The sequence below is a fragment of the Aulonocara sp. 'chitande type north' Nkhata Bay genome, linkage group LG2, assembly GCF_057382095.1.
Source record: "Aulonocara sp. 'chitande type north' Nkhata Bay isolate Kocher_YH1m ecotype deep benthic linkage group LG2, A_spYH_male_GT1.1, whole genome shotgun sequence".
NCBI classification, from domain to species: Eukaryota; Metazoa; Chordata; class Actinopteri; order Cichliformes; family Cichlidae; genus Aulonocara; species Aulonocara sp. 'chitande type north' Nkhata Bay.
Window position 1 is genome coordinate 2,514,033 of NC_141345.1, and position 22,723 is coordinate 2,536,755.

Sequence of the window (22,723 nt, forward strand, 5' to 3'; positions counted from 1 at the left end):
ACGGTTGTGGTATCTCTGGGCACATCGCTGTGAAAGAACAACTCTGCAACACAGACATTGCGCTATTAGCCGTTAGCATCCGTGGAGGTAGCCTGTGACTCTCTGTGGTCCGCAGACTGCAAACGCAATCTCCGAGAGCTCTTCTTCTAATATCAGGGGACTTTAATCATGTCTCGCTGGACTCCACACTGCCCACCTTCACCCAGTATGTGACCTGCCCCACCGTAGGCAATAAAACATTGTACTTCATGTATGCCAATGAAAAAGTGGCATACAGTTCATCACCTCCCCCTGCCCAGGGAAGATCCGATCGTAACCGAGTGCGTCTTGTCCCTGTGTGCAGCCCTTACTGTGCAGGGAGCCACTAATCACCCACGCAGTGCAGAGATGGTCCGCGGAGGGCATATAAATAAATAATAAAAGCAAGTAAATGACAGTATGCTCTTTCTGAAACAAACGGAGACCTTAACTTTTATCAAAATACCGTTTTACTCAGTTTAAAGTAATACCACTTTTTTCTTTTCGAAATAAGTGGAGACATTAACTTTGATCAAAATTCTTTCCCCCGCCATCTCCCTCCTAAGTGGTTAAACTGTCACACTGCTAGACTGCAACTGCACTCTTTGGTATCAACTTCTGTAATCCTGTAATTTCTGTGTAAAAGAATTAGATTGTGTATTATATTGTTAGTTTATACACCTGTGTGCGTGTGTATTTATGTATGTCCATACACATATATGGATTGTGTTTTACTTTTTTGTGCTTGAAAGACGCCCTCAAATGGAACCAAATTCCTTGTATGTGTTTGCGCATATACTTTTCCAATAAATGCGATTCTGATTGAGATATTTCCCTCTGTATGGCACACACGAGTAAATTAAGTAGAAAAAATGTCATGTGTATAGCCTCTTTTAAAATTGTTTTTAGGCTTGTAGAGATGACAGTAGGCAAGCAGACAAGTTTCCTGAGGTTGGGCTGAATGAACCTATAACAGAGATAAACCTAAACAAGCAGAAGGAACTTTAGCTAAATATATTTTCACGTACAGCCAAATGACTGTAATAAAGTAGGTAAGCCGTGACCATAGAAAAAGCAAAGCAATCACTGGATATACTGTCCAAATTGCTACACACTTTTTAAGCATCGTTCACCAACAAACTGAGTCTAACAAATCATTTTCTTTACTTTGGTAATTACAGTTATTGCCTTATGTATAAAATATAATTTTAATACCAGTGTTCATTATCTTGACGTGATTCTTTTTTTTTTTTTTTTTTTACAAAAAAGCTTTACAGCCTCTTACATAATTCTACCACAATTACATAATTGATTTTTAACCAGGTTATAGTGAAAGGCCAGGTGTCAATCTCAGAGTTAACGCCGGAGCTTAAAGTCAGTTTGTTAAAACTGCTTTGTTCTCGAAACCAGTAAAATTAATTCGTAACTTTTAATTCTGAGTTGAGATTGATTCTTCAGTTCTTGGTTTGAGAACAGATGAGGGTAAATTCATTTAACCTTTTACCTTGACTTAAGCACATAATTGTACTACATAGCCCTCGTCAATGGAACCCAATACCAGTATTTGACAGTAACAGGTAAGCCTCAAATTTAATTTTTAAATAGACAAGACACCATGAGAACTGACATTACAATATTTTATTTTACAAAAGTCAGTGTCTTTTAGTTCAAAGTTTGTCTGGCATCTCTTGTACATCTTGAAAATAAAAAACAAAAACCACTCTATGCAGTGTACTATAATTGAACATAAACAACAATATTTCAAAAGAATATTTCTAGATGAATTGTCATTTGAACTATTTCCTGGAAACTTTCTGAACACCACTTATTTTGCATAGCTTGATGCATGAATACCCTAGTTGTCTTAACTGGACTATAAATATAACTATATACACAATGAACAGTCATTTGTAAAAACACTTTTAAAATGTAAAATCTTTAAGAAGCCTGAGTGCCAGGAGCAATCCCCTTTAAGAACATTTACAATAAGAACTTCATCCCAAAAGCCCACATGTTTTAACCACAGCTTCCCAGCATCAGTTCATGTATGCAGCTACACCTTTCCAAATCCCAGGGATCCTTTTAAGGCATCATTCATAAGATCTTTGAATTGATCTTCATCTGCAACACCTCTTGGGAGATACAGGGATAAGCTGCACGTTGATGTGTACGGGATACGCCGCATCCCTGACTCCTGATCGTAGAAGTCGATGTTGCAGGACTGTGGGAACCCCAGTGGTGGAAGTAAGTCAGCCCCAGTTATAAAGACGAGGAGCTCTTCAAATGTGTGGTCCACCTCTCGCTCTGTTAAAATACATACAAGTGTTAAATAAGGTGCAATGTGTAGATTTATAATCAGTTACACTGACTGCATAGTAGAACAGTTGCGTTAATGACTATTTTGGAGTCAAAAACAGGTTGTTAGGCAAAACAATTGCAAAGCATTGCATTAAAAAAAAAAAAAAAAAAAACAATTACTCAAAGCAATCCTGCCCTGCTAAGACAGGAAATTAATTTTGTCCTCCGAGTCAGACCTATATGTCAAGGACTGTTTATGCAATGTGTATTTTTTTTTAAAGAAGTTATTCATTCTGTCCTTGCAAGAGTACATTGGCTTTCTAGTGATGTCACATTTGCGTGGGTGTTGTCATTGCACCACTCGATTACTCTAAGACACTAATATACAGGAGGTTTCGTTATAGTCAACGTAATACCTGAAGGTTCTAGTTAGGCAGTGCATCTAATTAACAAATGACCTTTGTCTCAAAGGGAGACAGGTTTCAAATTGTGTTATTCTATCTTAAACACTGCAAAAACACTGGGGGTGATCGTGGCTCAAGAGTCTTGAGTCTTGTAATCGGAAGGTTGCCGGTTCGAGCCCCGGCTCGGACAGTCTCGGTCGTTGTGTCCTTGGGCAAGACACTTCACCCGTTGCCTACTGGTGGTGGTCAGAGGGCCCGGTGGCGCCAGTGCCCGGCAGCCTCACCTCTGTCAGTGTGGCTGTGGCTACAATGTAGCTGCCATCACCAGTGTGTGAATGTGTGGATGACTGCTTTAGTAAAGCGCTATACAAATACAGGCCATTTACCATTTACTTAATTCTCAGATGTGCTAATACAATTGAATCATAAATTTTACCATATTTTAAATACAAGTATGTAATATAACTATTTAATATTTTAGTGTTAGAAGTTTTCGGTCATGTAATAAAATTAATGTTTTACCAGAAATCACAATGAAAATCAAATTACATCCTATCTATCAGTCTAAACAAGCAAGATCTGGTAGAGATGACAGAGGATAAAAGAAATAATCTTCCAAAAATATTTGTTGTAGGTAGTTTCCTTTCAAATACCTCACCTAAAAAGGTAAAATAATCAAAAACTTCCTCATATGCTCTAAGAAGGGGTGGATTTTGCAAAGTTCTAAGGTTTTATTGCACCCAAGTGTTGTTTCGATTTAGTTGTCTGTATTTTGTATTGTGGACACTGTATTTAACATGAAATGCCTGAAGCAATTCAAACAGAAACAAGACATGTGTTGTATTCTATGTACTCACCCTGAATGGCCATAAGCCACCATTCCCACTGAAAGATGGTTGCTTCCTCTTCTTCACGTCTGTTACTTCCAGCTGGACTCCATCCAATGGTGAAGAGATCCTGGAAGCTGTTCCTTGTAAGTTTATTTCCTGCATTTGTAAATACAGGAAGGAACTGCTTCCAGCATCTCTTCACCATTTGCCAGAACCGACCACATGAGTCCATACCGGCAACAAACTGCTGAATCATGCTGGCAACCCTGTTGACCACAGATTGTACTCTCAATTCATACAACATAGCAAAATTGTGAAACAAAACAAAAAGTTTTGTCAATTTAAACACCACCTTAACTGCAATACAGATATAAACTCAGCAGATTGATGATTTGTTTAAGTGTTAACTATTAGGGGGGAACACAATGGGAAGACGAGCACTGACCAGGAAAGTACTTTGTAATTTTCTAACAAATTCTCACCTGTGAAACGCAAAATGAGATACAATCTCGCCCCTTATCCTCTTAACATCAAGTAGTGTGGCAGTGTAGATGTCAGGGATACCACAGCCTGCAATCCAGTCCCCAAGGTGACTTTTCAAGTCTGCCAGGTCTTCTGGGGTGCTGCAGCTGGAAACCTTGAAAATTAGGCACCTCCATAAATACATACGTTTAAAGCATTCACTAAGTGTACTTACATTTTGAGACGTTCCACTGATGAGTTAAGCTATGCATTGTGTTTCACTGAATTTAATTACACCTCAGCATGCACACAGTTTTACCTTTTCTATGTTCTGTTTGACGTCTTCGTCCATGAAGACCTCTACATCGAAGTCATCAAGAGATGTCTTCTGGCCACACATCATACAGAACAGGTGTCTGTTGATACACCGTGGCCCTGGCCCATTGTGTGCTATCGACCAAGCAATCAGTTTACCAGCCGTATAAAACTTGTTGCTTGACAGCAACTGCTGGCTATAGCTGAACAACAGACTGCCAGGCTTCCCCTCAAAAATCCCTAGGGAATTCTGAGTTTCGACCATAAGTAATCTGCAGGAAAAGATAGTAAAAAATAAAAAAAAAATTGAGTCAAATTGTGATTTCATCTTTGCAACAACAAAAAACACATTCATGCATTCTATTATTGTGTGGGAGAGATGGGAATGGGTTACCGAAAAAATTCCCGCCTTGGGCCTCCATAATCATCGGCCATTTCACCAACAAATTCAATATTTGGCAATTTATGCCAGGCAAAATATGACTTGGAAAGTGCCATGCAGGCACTATGTAGGATTTTCCTACGTCGGGCTATTATTGCACAATAATTGCTGGTGTCAAGATGCGTTTCCTGGAAATCTTTCATCACAGTCGCAAGGTCCATCTCGTCCTGAAGAGGGGGGGGGGGGGGGGGGGGAGAGAGAGAAGGGTCATGACTACATGAAACACATACACAGCAGTTCTGGCAGTGTTGTTCATGAGACATACATGCGAGTCATTTTGTTCAGGGGAAGCCAGGATAGCCTCATCCAGGTCTGATACTTCTGACTCTGCAGAGTCGATGTAAAACTCTTCCCTAAACAGAACAAATGCATTTGATTTTTTAATATCATGTATACATACTGAAATGGAATGACTCATCTGATAAAAGAATCTGATTTCACATTATTTGGTCCTTGATTGCATCTGTTGGAGCCATTTGGATTTAAACAAATTTCAAAATATTAAAATATAAAGTTTGTTGTTAGTTTACTTCTATTTCTGGGTTAATCATTTTTTTATTTGTAGGTTAATGCTCACTTCATTGTTTTGTTGTTTATCTTATCAAGTCAGCCAGGAAGAATTTCAGGGCTATTTTTGATAACTTAAGAGACTGGTATAAGACCAGCATGCACTGAGATGGGCCTTTTGTTTTGTTTGTTTGTTTTTTAATTTGAGAGACAAGCAGCATGAAGGAACAAAAATGGATCTTGTTATTGGTTGCCAAAATGGATCAATAAACTATAAAATGCAACTTTCAAGTTTTGACAGTGCAGTTTTCCTGCGCACAAAAGATTATCACAGGCCAGCAGTGTCTTCTTTTCCTTTTTTTGTGAAACATAAGGAACTGCCCATTTACTGGGAATAGTTTGGGTGATTTGTAGTTCCAAGTGTCTGAATGGTCAGGCTGACTAAAGTGTTATCGATGCATTTTCAGCAATTAAAAATACCTATATCATGACATCAACAAATCTGAAAAACATGAAAAAGCAAAACAGAAACCGAATGAGGCAATTAAACCATTGGTCTATATTCAGAGCACATAAATGTTATCAGTTCAATACATGCAACCTTTCAAATTTTAATATTCGCTGGTCTCACCCCGTATATTGTACTTATTGAGTGTCTATTTACCTATAGTGTGTGCTTTATAAGTTCCAGTTTACACTTAAGTTTTGGCATGTTATTCAACAACTACCACTTGCCTGTTAACCTCTGGTTCCTGGAGACCATGCCTACTAGAATGAGCTGTATGGTTTTCATGCAGACCACTGCAAAGGAATAGCAGAAATATTTCATAGCAGGAAGAGGACCCCAATGCAGATATTTATTGATCTAGACTACACAAAATGATCCAAGTTATAATAATGATATAATTAGTTTGTACCAAACTAGTTTTTACCAAAAAAATTAATGAAATTGTGCAATAGTTTAAGATTAAAATTCCAACTCATAAACAAACAGAGTGCCATTTACCTGATAACCTCTGGCTCCTGTACATTGTGCCTGCTATGGTCAGGTGTCTCGGTGTCATGCAGCACACTGCAATATGGTAAATATTGTTGATGAGAGGGTGTAATGCATTTACAGTGCTACAGTCCAAAGGCAGTTGTCAAAGACTTACATTGCCATCTCAGACTGCACAACTTCTCCACCAGTTGAGTCCTCATTGGCCTCTGTAATCTAAAACACCAGATTATTAAAATATAAAAGAAATGGAACAACAAATGACAAACAAGAACAGCGGACAACGCGCCAACTGGCAGGGAAACACACAAGGCTTAAATACATACTGAGGTGATTAGGGAATGTGAAACAGGAGGAGAGCACAGCTGGGACTCATCAGACATGACGAGGCAAAACTCAACACATTGACATAGTACACAGACTTTCAAAGTAAAACAGGAAACTGAACAGACGTGGACTAACCTAGGGGATACGGTGACAGAACAAGAGACACACTGACAGAGACGACTGTATACTAACAGAACACAGAACCACGACCTAAGAAGGAGAACACAAGAAATGCCCAGGACCTAGGAAGTTAGGAATACTAGCGACAGAAATCAAACCCAAGAGAATCAAAACACATCATGAAATCAAAGCTAACTAATACAAACAGAAAAACACCGAGTCCACAGACTCAGGACCGTGACACTTTGGGTAGGTAGAACTTAGGATAACTGAGGGGGAAAAAAATAAATAAATAAATAAAGGAAAGGTTAAGGACATTAACAAAAGACAATGAAAAAGCCAGAACCCAGGAAACTAAGATTACAAGAACAAAATGACCCTAACCCTAAAATACTGTTAGACCACAGTTGAAGCTTGCTCTACTGCATTTCTGTTATTAACAGTGAATCAATTGGCGGGGCATTATTTAAGCATAGCCATCTGGCATAGTGATCAGATGAATGTCTCAAATCCTTTGGGGAAAATCACAGCATTTATTATTCTGAGCAGTAACATGTTAAAGATGTCTTATACAATACTAGGGTGACTGGAGCGCCACTGAGTTACAGTAATAGTGACAATTATGCCATATCAGCCACCCGAGTGGAACATTTGAATACCTTTGGACGGATATAAAGATTGGAGCGACCCAGTAGGTTTCTTGCTCTAATTTCTTGGGGCGTCTCCTCTTCAAGAGGAAGAATGAGCCGCTGTCCATTCACTTTGCATAGATCGAACTGCAAGGGTATGTCTGCAATATTGTCCCGTAGTGCCTGCCTGAATTCAGCTGCATTTAGGTTTACAGGAACGACCACCCGAGTAGCAGGAGTGGCATCTGTAATCAAATTTAAACCAAATTAGCTTTCCCTAAAAACGGAAAAGGGTAAATTGTCACATTGTAGTGTCTCAACATCAACTTATTGGTGCAAGGAAATAAAGATTACAAAGGTGCTAAAAATCTAATGCCAAATTCTACAATTTGTAAACAACTGACACCATGATGTAATTCTCATTTTTCAAACCCATCACTCCAAATAATTAATATTAATATAAATATTGATTACCCCTATGAGATCGGTAGTGTGTCAGTGTGGGATTCCTTAGTACTGACACCTTAAACGTTAACTGGCGATGTCTGGTTCTCCCGCCTCTTGGTCTGCGCACTGGCCCACCTCCGTGCTGTTGGCGGAAAACTCCAAAGCTATCATTAGACCATGAGATAATTTTAGTGAAACTAATCACACAGAGACACCCCCCCCAAGAAAAAAAAGAAAAGAAAAAAAAACCACCCAACACACTCAGAGTAAGGAATGAGTGTTCAATCGGTGTTTATTGCATGCATTTTTCGATTGTCTCGCAAATTAAATGCTCCCTGAAAATATGGGATATGCTACATTTATAAACTAAAATCTTTATGCATAAATGCACATAACAGGGATTAAAATGACTGTCATTTGAAGTCGTCAATCTAGGATAGACATTTATGATTACAGAATTTGTTGTTGAATTGTAACAGATAATTAGTAAACGAGCCATTTATTATTTAAAAATGTAAAAGTTATTTCCTTTTGCAAAAACAAAAAAGGCGCAAAGCTAAAAGCTTGCCAATAGAGTAACCACCACCAAAGCATTTCACCTTTGTAGAAGAGATGTCCCCTCTTCACTGTCATCTTGATTCAGTAGCCGGTTAAATTGGGCATTCATTCTGTCTCTGATATCAGTGACTCTCCGTCGAAATGCAGCGCTCCGTTCGGACATGACTGTTCCCAAAAAGTCCGCCAAAAGGCTTGGCAGAAATATATATATAGCATCCCTAAAATTCAAAGTACGGCGGGAGAAGGTACATTGTTTGTGATTGGATAAGCAAGACTGAAGGTTGTGTTTTTTTTTTAATCCACCCCTTACCACAACCTGTGATCAGAATTTGTGTTAACCAATCACAGTCAACCTCATATTTGTGTTGTCTCAATCAAGCTATGTGCGACAAACTACATACAGATGAATGCATGCGAAATCTCTGCGCAAACAAAAAACACCGTAAGTACCCTAGTTAATCTCAATTATTGTTCGTCTTTGCTAACTAAAAGCTAAGCGATGATTCAAAAACATTGCTTTGTCCCTTTAAGCACATGTTATATGTTAGCTTTGTATTGTAGTAAGCGAAAAAAAAGTCATGCTGAGAACCTTCACAGACAAGTCATGCTAACCTTTGTCCGTTAGGAATGTTGACAACATGCCATTTTAGGTGAGGCATGTTAATAAGGTCTTTAATATGGTACTCCGTTTAGCCACTTTATATTATTTAAAATACGGTTTTATATCACTTGTTACATTAGCCGGATTAGGCTACACGTTACTGCACTGCCATCCCAGATAGCAAGACGACATTGAATTGATGTTGATTTTTTTTCTATAAAGTACCGGAGAAAGTAGATTGAATGTTCTTTTGTTATCACTGATTTATGGTCTAGTTACAGTTCACGAGCTATGTCGACGTGCAATTTAGGTATATCTGACCGGTAAATTAAAGCAGCGATCACCTGGACTGTTCCGTATCACCCCTCTCACAGTGGTACATCCCTCCAGGTAACCATTCACAAGTCTTGTACAGTAGAGCGGGAATTAATCTCAGCGGAATTGAGAGGAGAAAGTGGATGCAAGCTGCCGTTAAACTTGACTGAAGAAGAAGAGAGGAGAAAGTAGAGAAATGAATAAAGAACAGTCAGTATATGCAGAAAAGAAATAATAAAGTTAAAAGACAGCATGGTCTTCATGAACCCAGGGTACAATACAAAAATGTCGTTTTATTTAAGTGAGCAAAACAATGTAGACCATGTTCATTTTGGTAATTAGTTGGAAAAAAAAAACTAATGACAGCATTTAAAATAAACAAAGATGAATAACATGGATGGGAACATTTGACAATGGAATCGGAACATTATCAAAAATGATTTTTCAGATCTGCTGAGTAGAAGATGCGGAGATTCAAATTTTTAACTTGGGTGTGTGTTTGAAATATGAAAATATTGGTTGACATCGTTGACATACTGCTATTAAAGATAGGAATATGTATGAAACGTAGATTCAAAAGCTCTATTAACAGAACTATAACCTGTTAGAATGTGACATTTATTTCAGATGCATTCTGTAACTGTTCACAGTCCCAATACTTAGTGATGACATAGTGTTTCCAAAAGTGCTCAGTCACAATTTTCAGAAGACTAACATGAAATTTTTTGATTTATTTAAATATATAAACCTGTTGAAAGCAATAATTTAAATTTTTGTCTTTGTAGAATCACAGTACAAAGTATGGCCTGGAGGATTTTCATCTCAAGGTGCAAGAACATTCATAATGACTGTACACGGCGGCTGCTGATGGACGATGTTGGGCCAGATGTGCTACAGTTAGCGTTAAGGAGGTATGATGAAAGCATGATGGAAAACATTTAACATTTTAACTTGCATAAAATGTTTAAGGGGAATATGGCCTGAAAATATAACATGAATTAAGAAGTAATTTTTTGATGTCTTTGAGGTTGGAGACAATGCAGAGAAGCCTTCGGTGGGCAAGAGGAAGACTGATCAGTGTAACTGCAGCAGATCAACTTCTGCGTGACTTGGCTGAATTGATTCAGGAGGTCGAACTGTCTACTCAGCATGGCCAACAAGGTAAGCACATATTGTGTCGATTCCTTGACTGATCAAAAGTGTGAAATAAATTATGACTCTGTCTTAACCTATTTTCCAAATACACCAAACGCTTATATATTTTCAGGCTCTTTTGGATACCAGGCACCAGTGGTTTTCAACAGAGGTAGAGGCAGATCCCTTTACCTTATCACTCGGGAACAGCTTTCATTCCTGAAGTCATGTGGATTCACTGCACCTCAGATGGCTGATATTTTGAATGTTTCACTTCGTACAATTCGAAGACGTCTGCGGTCAGTGACTTTTGAAACCAGTGTGACTTTCAGTTCTTTTGTGACACACACCCACTGTTTATTCAAATTAAATGGTATTGTGAAATTGTAAAAATTAGTATATTTGAATGTGCACTAACTAGTCAAGTAATGATGTGTGTTGTTATGGCAGTGATAAAATACTCGTGTTCTTTTTGTCTGATTTCAGACAGTATCATTTCACCCGTGCATCAATGTATGCGGAACTGACTGACAGTGCGCTGGATGAACATGTGCAGGACATTGTCGCTGGCAATGAACAAATTGGTCCTGAGGCTGTCAGAGCCTCCCTGCGAGTACGTGGACTACGTGTACAGCGAAGGAGGGTTCGAGCAAGCATGCTACGGATAAATCCTGGAGCAGCTGCCATAAGAGCAGTTTTGCGGAGACCAGAACGAAGAACATATCAGGTTGCAGGTCCAAACTCATTGTGGCACATTGATGGAAATCACAAGCTGATAAGGTAACCAAGCACACTGATTTGTTGAACACCTATTTTGACCAAAGTGAAATTCAGCATTACATCAAATATAACTGTTGAACAGTAAGACACATCCAATAGAGCCAGGCCCTGTGATGGGCAGCCCTCTAACACAACTGGTTATGTTTAAAGGGGAAAATGAGAGAACACAGACATCGCAAGCAACGTACAGACAAACTTGACATGCAATAGTGCCATGTAAATCAATTAAGAGTGTGTGTTTCCATTGTTTCAATAACAAAGCAGAAATAAGATTTTTCTTCTTATGGACCACTGTTTTAGGTGGAGGATAGTCATTCATGGGGCTATTGATGGATACAGTCGTCTTGTGGTCTTCCTTCATGCCTCAAACAACAACCGTAGCAGTACTGTTTTATCAAGTTTCATCAGAGCCGTGGTATCCTATGGTGTACCCTCGAGGGTCCGGACAGACAGAGGAGGGGAAAACAATGCTGTCTGCCTGATGATGAACATTTTCAGAGGCTTTGATCGTGGAAGTGCCCTAAGAGGAAGGAGTACCCATAATCAGAGAATTGAGAGGCTCTGGGGTGATCTGTGGCGAGGAATGACCAATGTGTACTGTGATTTATTTCACCACCTGGAGGAGGAAGGCATCATTGACATTGACAATGAAATGCACCTTTGGGCTCTCCATTACATCTATCTCCCAAGGATCAACAGAGATTTGAAAGACTTCACTCAACAGTGGAACAATCATGGCTTGCGGACAGAGAGACACTTGAGCCCATTACAGATTTTTGTCCGAGGCAGCCTCCAGCAACAGGGCCGAGCCTCAACTGCCATGCAGGACATCTTTCAGACCAGAGCAGCTGCTGCTGATGGGACTATTGGTGGGACAGCTGATGGTGGTGTGACAGCCACTGAGAGTGAGACGACTGCTGCTCAGGGCTCAGGTGCAGATTCTGGTGGTGGTGCTGCTGCTCATGGTACAGATGAGCTGGGATTGCTGGTCGACTGGCCTGAGAGGATTACTGTGCCAGACATTGAATTTACTCTGGACGGAATGGTGATGGAGCAAGTGGTAGAACTGTTTAATCCACTAAGTGGCACCAGAGGGAGTCATGGTATTGAGCTCATCACTGGCTTAATATACTTTCTGGACTCCACATATCACTGAGACAGTTCAATTAATGACTGAAACATAATAGCAGCAAGTGGAAAGACTTCAAAATATCTAGGTGACTGGATACATATAATGTGAAAAGTTATGATACGTGTTTACTATGTACCATTGAGTAGTGGTGTAAATGCTGTTAAAATGTTCTGTGTGGATTTCATGATGTAGATGACTGATTTATAATAAGTTACATAATATCATGAATATATATATAGTTTGTGTTGAAATGTCTTTATTTGAAATGTACATGTGTAAAGTGTAAGAGCTAGTGTCTCGTGAGAATACCCTTAACGAGAGTACACGAGACTTTGCATGGACTGCGAGGGAGCAGATGTCTCTCATGAAGCGATTTTAAGTTAAAAGTTTACTAAAAGAAAAAGCAACACAAGGACTTAAGGACCTCTTTTCAGGACAAGCAGCCAACGAGGTATTTGTCATTTGAGAAATGTTGTTATTTGTGTTTGGACTTAATATGTGTACTCTAAAGTTGCTAATTGATTTGTACTGTTCGCTTGTGACCAGTTCTCATGGTGTATCGGCGTACTGGTGATGGTGAAGCCAAGGAGAGAAGGCCCAAGTAATAAACGCCCGTTTCAAAGAACCGACCTGTGTCTGTGTTGTTGTGAATTCTGTCATGGAAATCAGTGCATTTCCTGAAAGAAATCTCTCCTTCCGGGTCATCCGTGGATCGAGTTTCCTTCGAGACGTGGGCAGCGATAAGCAGAGTTTTGTATAAGATTAATTATTCAAAGTAAGGCAAGGCAAGGCAAGGCAAGGCAAGTTTATTTGTATAGCACAATTCAACAACAAGGTGATTCAAAGTGCTTTACAGAGACATTAGAAACAAGAACAAATAAAAAGCATGATTTAAAATTGATTAAAACAAGCAAATAAACTAACTAACTAATTAACTAACAAACAAACAAACAAACAAACAAACAACAGTATATAAAATCAAAACAGATAAAAGTAAGCTCAGGTATGCCGTTCAGCGGGTTAGTTACAGCGCCGGGAGTAGCCTGGGAGAACAAAATGATACAGAGACTGCTTCAGGTTGCTTTCCCAAAATCAACTCAAAGTTTATTCTTCTGTGCAGGGTTTTTATAGGCAGAAGGGTTCGTGTGTCAACAAGTTTCAAGTTACAAGTTACAACCATATAAGGAAGTTCCCCCTAGCTCTGAAAGGGGCCTTCTATAATCTCAACATACTTTTGACAGGTCCATTAAACACTAGACAGTTAGAATCCTTTAGTGATATAAGTTTGCACATGGTAGAATACTGCATGTAGTTATTTGCATTAGGAAATGTTTAACCATATATACCTAAAGGCACATAATCAATGGTGTGTGATCTTTAGCAGGCTGCAAACTTGATGTGCACTCGAGGAATGCACTGTCCCACTATACCACAGCAGGATCAACGCAGCTATGCCTGTTCCAGTTTAAGTGCCTTCTTTACATATAGATGAACTGTTGGATTTTCCAGACCAGCAGGCCAAAGGAAGTTGCCTGTGGGGTCGCAGCAAGAGGAGATGAAGTTCAAACAAAGGGCATTGCAGAAACAGGGTCCTTTGTATAATATCATCAAAAAAGGTATTCAGTACATGCTCCCAAAATACTAAAATATCTAACATTTCCTGTATCCTTTGGGGCAACAGACCTGAGTCACACTTTTAGAGAAGTACCTGGTGAGGTGGATTGAGAGGAATATCCATGATGCATGGCAGTTTGTTCACTCACTTCCTCTCCACCACAGCTTCCGAAGTGCAGCCAATCACAGAGCTTGCTCTCCTGATCCAAGAAGAACACATCAAAGTGCGCTGCACAAGCTTGCTCACAAAAAATAGCCTGCCCATACACTGCTTGTGTACAGCTTCTGTTTTGATCTTCCAGTTCAGCAAATGTATATATGTGGGTGTCCAGGTATTTGTGCTCCTCCACCACATCATATCAGTGGGTTCAGTATCTTATACTTTTGTCAAGATAATGCACACTGCAGCCGACAGTTATCAGAAAGAAGCCATTACCAAGTTACATGGATTCTTTTTTTTTTTATAACTTCATGTCATATAAACTAGTTATGTTATGTGCAACACTGTCATGTGCCACTCTGGTTTTATGTTTCAAATTCGTGTAAGACATCCACAGTACTCTGATGACATTGACAAGGACATCTCCAGTTTACATGGGAAACTATTATTTCAGGTTCTTGAGATTACTTATTTACGTCACTTTTGAGAAAACGTACATACAGGTCTGATTCAAAACTGTATATCTATTTTTTTAATGCATGTTGAAAGGGCAAAAAATATTCCTGAGATACTGTTAACATTATTAAATTTGAAGGCTATTATACAGTGGTATTACTTTAAACTGAGTAAAACGGTATTTTGATAAAAGTTAAGGTCTCCGTTTGTTTCAGAAAGAGCATACTGTCATTTACTTGCTTTTATTATTTATTTATATGCCCTCCGCGGACCATCTCTGCACTGCGTGGGTGATTAGTGGCTCCCTGCACAGTAAGGGCTGCACACAGGGACAAGACGCACTCGGTTACGATCGGATCTTCCCTGGGCAGGGGGAGGTGATGAACTGTATGCCACTTTTTCATTGGCATACATGAAGTACAATGTTTTATTGCCTACGGTGGGGCAGGTCACATACTGGGTGAAGGTGGGCAGTGTGGAGTCCAGCGAGACATGATTAAAGTCCCCTGATATTAGAAGAAGAGCTCTCGGAGATTGCGTTTGCAGTCTGCGGACCACAGAGAGTCACAGGCTACCTCCACGGATGCTAACGGCTAATAGCGCAATGTCTGTGTTGCAGAGTTGTTCTTTCACAGCGATGTGCCCAGAGATACCACAACCGTCTTTAACAAACACTGCCAGCCCCCCTCCTTTCCTCTCACCGCTGTCTCTCGTCTTGTCCGCCCGCAGCAGCTGGAAGCCGGGCAGCCTACTCACAGAGGGAGTACCGGGCAGTGCCGGGATACTGCCACTGTGACCGGGTTAGCGTCATTAGCTCCTCAATCATATCAGGGAGCGATCTCACATTTAAAGTGATTACAGGAAGGAGAGATGGTGTGTGAGGTGTCCTCGGGAGACATCACCCCCGTTTCTTCCCTCACTGGGGATGTAGGGTCTGTCTGCCGGTAGCGCAGCTGCAGGGCGCAGCGCTAACAGCTGATCCCTAATGTAAACAAAGGAGCCATGCGCCGAGTGTCCAAACACGGGTGAAAAAAGTGGAGACAAAAGAAGAGAAAAGTCAACATAACTAGCACGAAGCGGTAATGCAAGATGGCAGGATCTGATTGCTAAAACATAAGTTAAAGGTTAAGAGAAGTAAAGAGGAAAATAAGAAAGAAGCTCAGAAATGAGCAGAGCTAGCTCTGCTCATTACCTGTTAGCTGCCATAACAGGTAACACAGTTAAGGTTTCAGAAAAAGTATTCTGTCGTTTGTTTGCTCGATCATGCCTTAAACACATCAAAATGCATAGTGGGATTATAATACAAGTGAATACTGTGACAAGCACTGGTACTGAATAGGCAATCACTTAGCAGCAAGGTGAATCGGTGATGCATTAGTGTGGTCTGCACTTCCTCTTCTTTGATTGGGTGAAATGAGTTGAAAGTAATTGGATGAGGGAACCATGGGGAGTGCCCTGCATAATTTCAATAAAACGCCGTTTTAAACGCCGTTACAGCTGGCAGAGAACGCCGTAAAAAACGCCGTTCAAAGATGCATAAAAACGGCGTTTTGTGCCGAGTAGCGTAAAAAACGGCGTTTCCGTCTGTCTTTGAACGCCGCTTTTTACGTCACTCGGATGGTGCGTTCAGGGCGCCATCCGAGCGGCGGAAAAAGCGGCGTTTGTCGGAACAGAACGCCGTTTTTTTCGGCGTTTTGAATAATTAAACGGCGTTTTTTACGCCATTTCTTAACCAAACGGGTTAGGAAAGTGGCGAATTTTGGCACTAATGGCTTGCCATACTACTGCTCAACTCAACATCTCTGGAAACTGGACTGCGTGTTCACTAAATTTGAGTCTTTTTAGCAGCAAAGAAACAGAGCAGCTCGGCACGTCGAGATGTCGCTCTCTATAGTTCAAGTTAAAAGAAAACAGGAACCCGTGAGCAAGCCCGTGGAGGAGAAATGCGCAAAGGAGTACTTTTTCACGGAACTGGAAACCACTGCTACATGTCTGATCTGCAAGCAGAAGGTTTTATTCAAGGAGTTCAATATGAAGAGGCACTACGACGCAAAACACGCGGAAAAGTATAACCCATACCAGGGCCAGAAGAGGAAGATGATGTACGATCAACTTCAGAGAGAGTTCAACGGCCTTTCACCGCCGGCTTCCAGCCTAAAAAGAGAGGATGAATTCAAACGCTATTCTGCAGGTACTTATTCAATTGACCGTTTATTCACCCGTGACCGTTGTGAGCTTTTATTTTGAAGGCGAGACTTGTGAACCGGCAGTTATCGCGCTGCTAACCGGCGTGCAAAAAGTAAACAGTTTCCAGTTGAAATAACCTCAGAACTGAGCTTTATTTGTATTTATATGAAGCTAGGACGATGTTTTTAAATGTACTTTAAAGCCACATAGTTTGCATTTGAATGCTTAATAATCGCTTACGACTGCGACTCCTGGTGGCTGAGAATGAAAAGTGAGGCTCTCTGTTGTTGTTAGCCATTGTTTGTCGTTCATTAACATATCCGCCGGCTGCCACCCTGCTCACTCCTGACAAAATCATCAAGGTTTGCAGGTAAACCTCATCAATTTAACGCTGCTGTTAGAGAGGATTTCGATTTGGCCTCTATTCTACTAGAGGCATGCTAATAGTATGCTAAACAGCGGGCCGCGATTCATTAAGGAGGAAACGGTGCTACCTTTGTTAGCAATAGATGTCTTAAAAGCTTCAGTAGAGATAATAATTGCGCTCTCAGTGTTGCATTAATACCCCCTTAATGTCTTTTTAATATGTTCCTCAATCTGCCTTGGTGTCACAAGAGGCTAAAAATGTCCCGCAAATTAACGTTTACCTAGCGCCAGCTAAGGGACGGTTTTGTTTTTGTTGCCAGGCTAACGTAATTAGCATGTCTGACATTGTGTGCACAGAAACGGAATTATGCTGTCCAAGGTTATAATTAACAAAAACTAAACTAAAAACATACAGATGATCACTTTAGGTTTAGTCTTTGCTAAGGAGAAGATGTTCACTTGCCTGTGACTGAAATTATAATACATGATCTAAACTGCCAAAATGTATATCTCCTATAATACAGTGAGTAAAAAAGACACAAACGTAACACTGAAACCGATAATAGCTAAACTAAAAAACCCACCCTGGATACCAAGAACTATATTAAGATATTTTTTTATGTGCATAAATAAATCCACTAACAAAAATATAGGAGGCCAAGCTGGAGGTGGCAGAGTGGAAGATTTTGCCATAATTAGAAATTAGTATGTCAGAGGGACTTGTGCATAGGAAGGTTAGTGGATATACTGGACAAAGACTGCTGGATGTGGAGCTGCCAGACAGGAGGATAAGAGGAAGACCACAGAAGATTCATTAATGTAGTACAGGAAGATGCAAGGATACAGTAAGAGTGGGTCATAGTGACCTCAAATGGAATCAGCAAAAAGAACAAGATGCCTTTAGTTTGTAATATTTGGAAGACATTGTAGTAGCAGTGTAAAGTGTTAGCTTAAACATTAGTTTTTCAACTATACTCTTTTATATTATACAGTGTCCCATTGAACCACTTTCTCTCCTTTTTCCATTATTCAGTTTATCAAGCAATAAACAATTTATTATTATTTTTATTATTATTAGTTGAAACAGTCGCCTGCAGATGCTGAGTTAACAGACTGACCAATGAGTGAACTGTTTCTATCCAAAAAAAGGGCCCTATAGCTCCTAGACCACCATGACTCTAGCTATACCAAAACATGAGCCATGATTCAGGCTGAACCTCCTCATGTATTGTTCTGGGTTGTTTTGATGTTCCTGTTAGAACTGGAAATGCAGGAAATGGCAAAACTGAATTTGAGCCAGCTCTTTTACTATCTGTTGACATAACTTGTGTAACTCACATTGCTCTGCATGGTGGCACGTTATAATTAAGACATGATATAATAATATGATAAGATCAACTTTATTTATCCCAAAATTTAGGAAGAAAACGGTAAGAAACCAGGAAAATAAAATAAAAACCGACCAAATATAGTTGCTTATTAAGTTAAAAATTACTCAAAATGTGAATATTCAATTTAAATCTAAAAATGAACCTGTACTTTGTTTATCTTAGTTTCATTTTTTTTAATGCCACTTAACTTTTATTTTTTAATTGTAGTTCTATTTCTTTAAATAAAAACTTTTTTGTGCATTTCCTTTTATTTAGTACTTAGTGATTGTTGACTCTATGAAAAATGCTTTGGATATGAATAAATGTTACTTGCTTCACGTTGTTGTGCATTCACAGGTTTGATTATGATTTGCTTTTTCTCTGTAGACATGCCGAGTCTGAAGCTGATATCTGCGACCGACACACAGTACTCAGCAGCTGTGCTGAAGAACATGAATGAGCAGCGGAGCCACGGATTATTTTGCGATATCACCATCATTATACAGGACAGGAAGTTCAGAGCTCACAAAACTATCCTGTCTGCCTCAAGTACGTATTTCCACCAGCTGTTTACCGTGGCTGGGCAAGTGATTGAACTAAGCTTCATCAGGCCTGAGATCTTTGAGCAGATTCTCAACTATATTTACAGCTCTAAGATTGTCAGAGTCCGCTCTGACATGCTCGAAGAGCTCATCAATGCCGGGCAGATACTGGGAGTAAAGTTCATTGCAAACTTGGGTTCACCATTATCACAAGTTAAGGGCCTTCCTGGTTTGTCTAAGGAGGCAGAAAGCAAAAGTGACTCATCTACAGAGATGATGCCGATCATCACAGAGTCCTTCTCAATATCTGCGGAGGAGTTCAATCAGGTAAACAAGCCTGCGGATAACGAGGAGGACTCGGACAGCGACGTTCTGTTTGTCTCGAAAACAGATAGTCAGAACAAAGTGGTCGGCTGTGGTGAAGTCATTGATTTGGAGAAAATGGATTCAGAAAATGTCCCGTCAAGCCAAAATGTAGAATCAAATCATGCAGTTTCAGAATGCAAAGACAAAGCTACCACTCCCTCGAAACCATCTGCTTCAAATCCTCCCAGCATCAGCTGTCCTAAACCAATTTTAATAGACAGCAGCCCTCTACAGAGCCCGGACAGCAGCTCCAACAACTCGTCTTCCCCTGCCAGAGTTTACTCAGGAAGTGCTCCCACAACACCAGCCAGAACAAGCAGTTTGACCCCAGAGCCATCGAGTGCCTCTCAGCCCCCTGAAAACAGCGACATAATGGGAGTCCACAAGAAGCAAGTGTCTACTTCATCTCAGCAGGGGGACTTCAAAATAAGACTCTCTGATTTATCGGAAAGTTCGACACTTCAAACAAATGTTCCCAAATCTGCTATAACGGGTAAAAAGACAGTGACGCTCAGCACAGCCACGGAAATCGACTCTATTTCGTCAGGCTGCAAGGTGTATGCCAATATTGGAGAAAATACGTATGACATTGTCCCGGTGAAAGAAGATCCAGGCGAAGGAGGCTCCAAAGCCAATAAAGGGAAGAGAGCTTTTATGGCGACACCATTGAAACCCTTCGAAAAAACACCCGTGTCACCCAAGGCAGGACCAAACAAGAAGAGGACCAAAACGGAGCTCGAGGACCACTACGAGCTCATCATGGATGGAAAGACTTTCTACGTGTGCATTGTCTGTAAGCGGCCCTACGTGTGTTTGCCAAGTCTGCGCCGTCACTTCAACACCCATTCGTGGGAAAAGAAGTACCCGTGTCGTTATTGCAACAAGGTGTTTGCCCTGGCCGAGTACAGAACTAAACATGAAATCCACCACACAGGAGAGAGGAGGTACCAGTGCTTGTTGTGCAATGAAATGTTTATAAACTACCAGTTACTCTCCGCTCACTGCAAGCAAGTTCACAATCAGGATCCTTGCGGGAGGAAGGAGAAAGACGACGGCGGCAACAACTTGTACCGCCTGCTTCCGTGTAAAACAGTGCAGATGAAGTCGTACTCATGGACTACAGATGGGCCAGGGGTCCCAGTAATATCGGAGGACGGCAGCGTGCATCACATAACCTCAGTCGGCGAAGCAATGCACTCGTCCACCCAAAGCAGGATGTTGAACTGGGACGACATTTTCGTTGAGCCCGACGCTCACATGGCGCCTAACAGCCGTGCACAACCGGAGACAGCTATGAACACGCCTCCACAGGGTCCAGCAGAGTACTACTAAGCACAGCTGACACCACTCCTTTTATTATATGTGCCTTTTAGGTGCCCCTCTTTCTCCTCGGTTCCACATCAACAATATTTTTGCGCAATTCTCAATAGTTTCAGCTGTACAGTGCGGTCTCATTAGTCTGTCAGTTGAAATGAGTGGACTAATACTGTAGTGATAACACAGGTACTAGTTTGCTGGTGGCGCTCAGTTATATGGTGAACGATGTAATGGGACCGTACCTCTCATGTTCCTCTGCTTTTTTAAAATGGCCATGATCTTTTACATTAGGTGAGCACAGAAATGGACGCGGTTCAAACATGATAGAAATGAAGAGTTTTTATGAATGAAAAGGCAAAAAAAAAAAAAGAAATTGCTCTTCTTGGCTCAAACCTGTGCTCTGTATCTTTATTGCCCAGAATATTTCAGCTAAATGAGCTGAAGCACAAATGAAACGGCTGTTTTGTTTTTCAGTTTTATTTTTTCAACAGGCTACATTCCCTTAATCGTGAAATGACATTAAACGGAGGCCTGTTTAATGAAATGGAAATGGGGTTACCTATTTAAAGTGATGTATGAAGCCTTATTGTGTGTATGTGCAGCCAGTTTTGGTTACATTACACATGAAATGATGAATTTTCAGGACCGATCATTCCCGTTTCTTTTTTAAATCTCATTCTGTGCGAGAGAATGTTGATTATGAATTTCATTATATTTGTATTTTGTCATCCTGGGTATGCAGTTATTAAATTTTTGTAGCAGCCTGGAAAAGAAACTTTCTGTCTGTTAAAGGGGACCTGTTAAGATTTTTGAAAATATACGGTTACAGCAGGGGATGCTCGTATTAAACAGGGTCGGTATGTAATCTAAGGATCTCATTCATTCATCGTTCACAGTCCAGTGGGTCTGTGTCTCACCAGTGGGGCTCTCCCCAATCTTAATATAGGAGGAGCTTAATCAGCTTGTTTCAGACTAAGGCCCAGTATAAGATATGTGAGTATATAAATAAGGATTATTTTGTATCGCGAGTCATGCAAAGCCACTGTAGCATGGAGCTGGAAATGAGCTTAATAGTTCCCCTTTAAATACATTGTTTATGTTTATTTTTATTTCTGTTACTTTGTCACTTCCCTTTATTTAAAATTGCAAAATCTGCCCAGCTACATATAGAAGGCTGGAGATTTCTCCTACACGTGTGACGATAGGATGGAAATAAACTGAGCTTTATTACAGTCAATAGCTGTAGCACTTAGCATTCAGGCAGAAAACTCTTTGTTATAACTTTTCCGCTCTGTTTTTCACTGTGTCAGAGGGTAGTGATTGGTTAGTACAAGTAGTACTAACAGGGGAAACTGTACTTTGTCATGTCATCGTGCAGGGTTTCTTTTTAATAAACAGATTAACATCAGTATGTGATGTGTGGTGTGTTTTTGTGCTTGCTACACTCCAGTTTGGGCTCTTGACAGCAGGTTAACATTTCTTATAGTTTAAATTGGTCACACTGCCAGTATAGAAACAGAACAGCGCCTGTTTATTTCTTGTTTGTGCTACTGCACATTTCTAGTTTGTAGCATGTATTCTACAGTGTTTTATGGATAAATCCTGTAGTTTTGCTCAAAAGGGAGTGTATTTACTTGTTGTTTTTGTACTGAAAGGTTAGCAGCTCAGCTGTGTGAGGACTTTGGCTTTAAATCTTGTTATAAAGGTTTATTTTCTTTTGGTTCACCTGTAAAAATGTTTTCTGGGGTGTGATTTAGCATTTTTATTCCAACAAAACCAGTGGGGAACATTTAAATTTACCACAGTCTTTTTTTTTTTAAACCATGAAGGTTTTGCTTGAGAAAGTAAACCCCATGTTTCATTAGCCCGTAGAACCATCTCTAACAGCAATAACTTGTTTTCGCTTTCTGTATGACTTTATCAGTCTCTCACATCGTGGAGGAATTTTACCCTTTTCTTCTTTATTGTTTCTTCACTTCATGGAGGTTTGCACACATTCACGACTCTCTTAAGGTTCCACGACAGCATT

The 22,723-nt window shown here is 40.2% G+C and overlaps 3 protein-coding genes across 4 annotated transcripts; 2 read left to right on the top strand and 1 right to left on the bottom strand.

The window, feature by feature from the left end:
• Nucleotides 1-1,632: 1,632 nt before the first annotated feature.
• On the bottom strand, nt 1,633-8,531 carry LOC147337192 (putative E3 ubiquitin-protein ligase HERC4). Its single transcript, XM_086262142.1, has 12 exons — nt 8,396-8,531; nt 7,824-7,960; nt 7,380-7,594; nt 6,431-6,489; nt 6,283-6,348; nt 6,005-6,077; nt 5,035-5,115; nt 4,722-4,936; nt 4,332-4,599; nt 4,033-4,187; nt 3,578-3,816; nt 1,633-2,322 (listed from the first exon to the last, which is right to left on the bottom strand). Exons 1-12 carry the CDS (start codon nt 8,515-8,517, stop codon nt 2,072-2,074), a joined length of 1,881 nt encoding a protein of 626 aa, XP_086118268.1. The 5' UTR covers nt 8,518-8,531; the 3' UTR covers nt 1,633-2,071.
• A 1,530-nt stretch (nt 8,532-10,061) lies between these two features.
• LOC147337193 (uncharacterized) lies at nt 10,062-12,909 on the top strand. Its single transcript, XM_086262154.1, has 5 exons — nt 10,062-10,181; nt 10,298-10,431; nt 10,538-10,703; nt 10,891-11,184; nt 11,485-12,909. The coding sequence occupies exons 1-5, from the start codon at nt 10,072-10,074 to the stop codon at nt 12,338-12,340; spliced, it is 1,560 nt and encodes a 519-aa protein (XP_086118280.1). The 5' UTR covers nt 10,062-10,071; the 3' UTR covers nt 12,341-12,909.
• Nucleotides 12,910-16,306: 3,397 nt separating this feature from the next.
• Nucleotides 16,307-22,102, top strand: zbtb33 (zinc finger and BTB domain containing 33). Of its 2 annotated transcripts, none has more exons than XM_086301507.1 (2): nt 16,307-16,737; nt 18,857-22,102. In XM_086301507.1, exons 1-2 carry the CDS (start codon nt 16,425-16,427, stop codon nt 20,707-20,709), a joined length of 2,166 nt encoding a protein of 721 aa, XP_086157633.1. In that variant the 5' UTR covers nt 16,307-16,424; the 3' UTR covers nt 20,710-22,102. The 2 variants fall into 2 exon arrangements, with proteins under 2 accessions (XP_086157633.1, XP_086157642.1); XM_086301516.1 differs by lacking the exon at nt 16,307-16,737 and adding an exon at nt 16,824-17,103.
• The last annotated feature ends 621 nt before the right edge of the window (nt 22,103-22,723 follow it).